General features: G+C 37.7%; 1 protein-coding gene across 1 annotated transcript in view; it reads left to right on the top strand.

The window, feature by feature from the left end:
• The window catches only part of ELP3 (elongator acetyltransferase complex subunit 3), a 102,448-nt gene that overhangs the window by 38,346 nt on the left and 58,102 nt on the right, over positions 1-6,000 (top strand). Inside the window, exon 8 of the mRNA XM_002914410.4 lies at positions 4,365-4,526. Coding sequence (XP_002914456.1) covers positions 4,365-4,526 — 162 coding nt within the window. The remainder of the gene's footprint in view (positions 1-4,364; positions 4,527-6,000) is intronic.

Raw genomic sequence — 6,000 nt, forward strand, 5'->3', positions numbered from 1 at the left:
TGTCTGATAGCATTCTTGTCAGCTGTTGAAAGAATCAAAACCCAAAATGTTATAGGTTGTTTTGCCTATACATATCTTACACCTTGTCAACTAGCATGATAGGGAGCAAGGATCCCTGATTAGCCTCTAAACTACAAGGTCACCAGGTTAGTTTGTCATAGGTTGTGCTCATTTAAAAATCAGAATTCTGTTTCCTTGGTTTGTGTTGGACAGAACCTTATTGTTTTATAGACCCCCTTGACATAACAACAAATATCCAGGAAGCAAAATTGACCACCGTCTCAAAAAATAAAGGGAAAAGGAAAAAAAGTTATTTTTATATCATCAAACACCCAACTCAGTCATTGTACAGAGCATAAAATTTTATTGAGATATTTTCCAGATATAATTATAGCAAAAAAAAATTTGTTCCGTGGTGCTACTATTGAGGAATTGCATCAATAATCCCAGATGTTATTTGGCAATTCAAACAAATCTTTGGCTGTCCAAGAATTTTGTAGATTCTACATACAGATTTTGGGATTATAGATTAATGAAAATAACATTTCATCTGTGTACCATTTTTATTTACTTTGCCATTTCATTTAAGCAGGTTGAGGTCCATGTAGGAAGGTTCTATAAGGTTTTCAGGAATTTGGGCCTAGAGCTCTAGTGGATTTCACGCAGGAGTAGACTAAGATATATCTGACCTTATTAATGACAGAGGTTTTAAAAGAGGACTGCAACAAATTGATAGCAATGAGAAGTGTTCTTTAATGCCATAGCCTTCTTGGAGTGTATCATGTAAACAGTTTCCAGAAGATAATAGAGAGACTTTAACATTGGTTTGCTGTCTTCCTTCAGTGTCCCCTTTGTTGGGGCCCTTCAGGCAAGGAGTTTAATAATAGATATCATTTTTATAGTTTACTTTTTTCCTTCCATAAATAGAACCAAGAAATAATATATGTTTATATTTCTGCCTTTTCTAGCTCTTTGTTCTTAAGTAGTTCTTGATTTTACCTTTGTTTTTTCTTGTAGCTAGGTTGTTAAGCATCTCTGGGACAAGAGCTAGTGTGTTATTCCTTTCTATAGAATACCTAGTCTAGTGTGAGGCACCCTCTAGGGTTGATTCTTTGCAAGAGGAAAGATAACCAACCAGCAGAATTATCTAGACGCTGCCATGGGAGTAAAGAGAGACCTGTGTCTTCAGTTATGCCTGATTCATTTATTCATTCTTTTTGTATTTGTATTCTTTTACACTGAAGGAAAGATTTTAGTGCTGAAGCCCTTAAACAGTTACCCCTAAACATATTCGAGCTTCCTGTCTAGATCCACAGATAAATATCCACAAATAACAAGGCAAACTGTATTCATATTATGGTCAGGGTGGCTCTGGGAATGGGAGCACAAAGTTATGAGAGGCTCTGGGAAGATGTTATGGAAGGAGAAATGTATTTGAGCTATGTTTTGAAGACCGGGTAGCATTTAGTTTTTGTGTACATTCAAACTCTGAAGGTATTGTCCCACCCCACCCCCACCCCCCAACCTTGTAAAAAAAAAAAAAATGCTGTCAGCATAAGTTATTGGTTTAAGTTATATTTGGCTTTGCAGAGCATATTATCTTTTATAGTTGGTGCCACTACTGTGGCATACAAAAAGTGTAGGATTCAGCATAGCCCCACACAGGTAGGGTCCAGACTTATTTAAGATGACCCTGTAATATCACAAAAAGAGCAGTGGAATTGGAGTTAGAAGAAGGAATTGGGTATGAGTCCTGACTTGGTCTCTTAGAAGTTTATGATCAGGGTTGGAAAATGTGTAGCACATTTCCTAGGTGCCCAAGAACTTAAGAATTCTGTGGCCCCCAGAAGGTATGGAAGTTGAACAAGGTACTAAATGAGAGGCATACTGTTGGATGGCTACCTAAAATGATAATGGAGGTTTATGGCAGGCCCTGAAGATCGTCCCAAAAGTTGTAATTTGCTTAGACTAGTTGAAAGCCTTTATGCAAGTATTTGCATATTAAAGAACAATCATTAATATCTTTACACCTCTGTTAAATGAAGAGGTAGGTTCAGTGATTGTAGGACTAAATGTAGCATTAACAAAATCCTAATAAAAATACAGCGATCCTATAGGAAAGATGACCTTGAACTCTGTTCTTTAGGAAAATACCCCATTGTTTTTGTCATTCAAATTAAGAGTTTCTGCTTAATTGCTTTTCAAATGAAATAAAATTCTGAAAAGATAGTAGTAAAAAGCTTTTTGTAAATATAAAATGTTAGCTTTTAGAAACTGAATTTTTTTTTATTTTTCCATTTCTTCTCCTGCCAAAGGTAATGACAGTTCTCTTAAGAGGAAAGAAGGCTTGTCTCTGTCCGTATACTATATTCCGACTACTTAGGAAGAGGCCTTATAGTCCTTGCAGCTGCTGCTTCTCTGTGTCTGAGTGCCTTTCATGATCTGGACAATAGAAAGATTAGCTGGTGATTTTTCTCTTCCGTCTAGGAAGATTCCCACTTGCACAGTTGCCCATCCTCTAGTTTTTTCCCCAGTTTTTCAAGGTACTGTTGTGCTGCTGAGCTTTCTTTTAAGAAATATTGGAGGCTTTATGAAACAGTGTTAATAGGGAGATCTATGATACAATTTTAGAATGCCTGGTTCTAATATGTTCTTACTCACTTTCTTAAATACACTAATTTAGAGTTTCTTGCTTTCCTTTTTTTTTAAATCAGTCTTCATGTGATTTCCTTTCTCTATAACATAGGAGTATTTTAACTTTTTAATATGGTTTTCCCCAAACACAATGATTGATATTTGAAGAAAATTATATTTAGCCACAGCATTATGTACTCTTGTCACTGTAGGTCTTGGTACCCACCTTTTTGAGAGGCTTGGGTCTTTCAGATTCATTTCAAAGAAGCATAATGATTTAGTATCCTGTCTTAGGCAAGATTTGGTAAAATCTGAGCCCTTTTTCTCTCTTATGATTTCACTTTTTAGTAACTTTGGGCTACTTACTTACTTTTTAGTTCTGTTACCAGTGGTAATCCTGTATAAAACCTTATGGAATACAGTAGTAAACAGTGCAAAAGAGTTTGAATGTCAAGAATGAAAAATTTCAGAATCAGTCCTCCAGTTCAGTGATTCTTAACTTCGTTAATAACTGTTATTAACATTGACTAAGTTCACTTTTATTGACAGTTAATGAAGAAGTGAACCTAAAGGAGTAGTTACAAAATTTTGGAAATTTTATGATTTTTGTACTTCAAGAAAGAACTTTGAACTTCTTTGAAACGAAGGAAATTAAACGAAAAAAAAAAATAGGTTTACCTCACACTCCCAAGGAATTGAGAAAGTTGTAGAAGGGTGTACCAAAAAGAATCACTGGGTTCTAGGACGTTAGAGAAGTTGAAAAGAGGAATCTGATGGTCCTTGCTGAATTGTCTAAGCAGTGCTGTAAAATGAAATGTAGAATAAGGATTTGGAAGTCAGGTGGACCCAATTTTAAATCCTGACTTGGATTTTATGAGCTCTATGTCCTTGGACAAGGTGCTTCATCTCTTTGAACCTGTTTCTTCATCTGTGAAATGGAGATAAGAAGACACACTTCATAGAGCTGATGGAGCATTCCATATGTACTGAGTATCTAGCATTGCGCTTGGCATGGTGGCTTCCATAAATGTTAGGTCCTCCCCTCACATCAGCAGTCCCCTCAGCAAGTCGTTTTTACTTCTCTGGACTCTTGGCCAGCAATAAAGCCATTAACTCAAGCAACTAGAATCTAAAGTGTTACTCACTACTTTGATACCTGGTGTTAGTGAAAGAGAAAAATGATGCCTAATTTTGTAAATCATTGGTAAGGTTAATAGGCTTGGCAGAATGACTTGTGTGTATATAGAGGACATTTTATCTAAATTATTCCTATGAGCATTATACATACCTTCTCTCTCCTTTTTTTTTTTATTTAACATGACATAAAATATGGAGTGGTAAATAAATAAGGCAGATAATTTTCACATATATGAAAAGGGGTTGCTAGGGTTTCCACAGTTGAAATCACAGCTTTCAAGGAGGCTATGGTTAGTAGCGTACTGTAGGAGGATAAGAATGAAAATGGTGATGGTAACAGGACCGTGTGCTAGTTCACTCATGTCGGTCCTATGAGGTGTGACTCCCATTAGCCTCATTTTGCAGATAATGAAACCAAAGGACAGAGGTTAACAACATTCCTCTTTGCATAGTTAGGAAGTAGCAGAGGCAGGATTTGAACCCAGACAGTCTGGGTCCAGAGGCCACTGTCTTATAGGAAGGACTAAGAGAAGACAGTCCTTTAAATGTCCTAAAGCTGTGGTAAGTTGTTTACTTTTAGGTTTGCTCTGCAGGTATTCTGAGAGAAGCCTCACAAAGTGTATCGGAATTACTATTGAGACCAGACCAGATTATTGTATGAAGCGGCATTTAAGTGACATGTTGACCTATGGCTGCACAAGGCTGGAGATTGGGGTGCAGAGTGTCTACGAAGATGTGGCCAGAGATACCAACAGGTAAGATGGGGCAAATGATTTCACACAAGCCTCCTTCTAACTCCCGCTGGTCATATCTATGTTCATACTCATCGTCTCCTCCTTTACCAATCTTAGAGAAAGAGGTATAGGTATTCCTTCTTTTCAGAGTCATCCTTCTGTCTCTGCTCTTAATTTCCATCCCCTTGTCTTGTCATAAACAGCCTTTTCCATATGGAAAACAGAAGACAGGGCTCAAGGTCAGCCATCTAAAGCAGGAGAGGAGGCCAGGAGCATGGAAACGAAGAGAAGGGTTTGAACAAGAAGGAAATCAGGGTGATATGTAAAAGATAAGATTTGTGAAGTGGAGGCCAATAAGCAGAGTAGTGAGAGAAGGGTTGGTGAGCAGTGGGTACAAACTTTGAGAAATTTGAGAGGGTAAGAAAGGATAGAAGTAAGGTTTAACAGAGCCATGTGAAGTTCTCTTGTAGAACTCTAGAAATAGATCACTGAGTTGAGGAGAAAAGATATACATGAGAGAATAGCTGTACAAGGAACTTTATGGTTAACTGGTAAATACAGAAAAACAAAAGATTTCAGCAGTTTATTAGGCAGCAGAGATGGATTGTGGATGTAAAGGAGGGCTTCAGGGAGTTGGTATGTGTTCAGCTGGACTTTAAGGGCCACTTTACCAGGAGGGGCAGATGGGATTGGGGGTTGTGGTAGGAGAAGGAAGTAAAAGGGAACTAGGGAAACATGCACTGGTCAGCATCTTAGAAACCACCAGAAGGATGCCAGGCTAAGGAGAGAGGAATGTTTCCTTTAAGTACTAGAGGTCTGTTGGATACTTTTGAGCACAGGGAAGAATTACACAGATATCAGGCTTAAGAAAGATTAACCTGAGTAGAATGCACCCTTGTAGGGGGAGTCTTAAACCGGAAACACTGGTTGGCCTGCTTCAGTGATCAAGGGTTGTACCTGGGGAGATAGGAAGAGTCTCATGAAAGTCAGGAAAACTTCCTGAAAAGAATGACATCAGACCTGAGACTTACAGGAAGAGTATGACTCAGGTGGGGAAGAGGAAGATTATTTCAGGCAGAAAGAAACATATAAGCAAACTTCTGAGGATGGGAGCACATGGCTTATTCAGGGGATTTGGAGTGGGTTAGTTAAGAGTGTAGAGCATGGGGTAGGAGAGTGGTAAGAGGTGAGGCTGAAAAGGTAAACCGTGGTGGCCAAATAATGAGGAACCTTAAAAGTCAGCCCAGGGAGTTTGGGCTTTAATCTGAGGACAGGCTGGCTTTATTTATTTATTTATTTATTTATTTATTTATTTATTTATTTAATTTATTTATTTATTTATTTATTTATTATTTTTTTTTTTTTAATAATTTTTTATTATGTTATGTTAGTCACCATACAGTAACATACCTAGTTTTTGATGCAGTGTTCCATGATTCATTACTTGCGTATAACAACCAGTGCACCATGCAATACGTGCCCTCCTTAATACCCA

This window comes from Ailuropoda melanoleuca, chromosome 5 (assembly GCF_002007445.2).
Source record: "Ailuropoda melanoleuca isolate Jingjing chromosome 5, ASM200744v2, whole genome shotgun sequence".
NCBI lineage: Eukaryota > Metazoa > Chordata > Mammalia > Carnivora > Ursidae > Ailuropoda > Ailuropoda melanoleuca.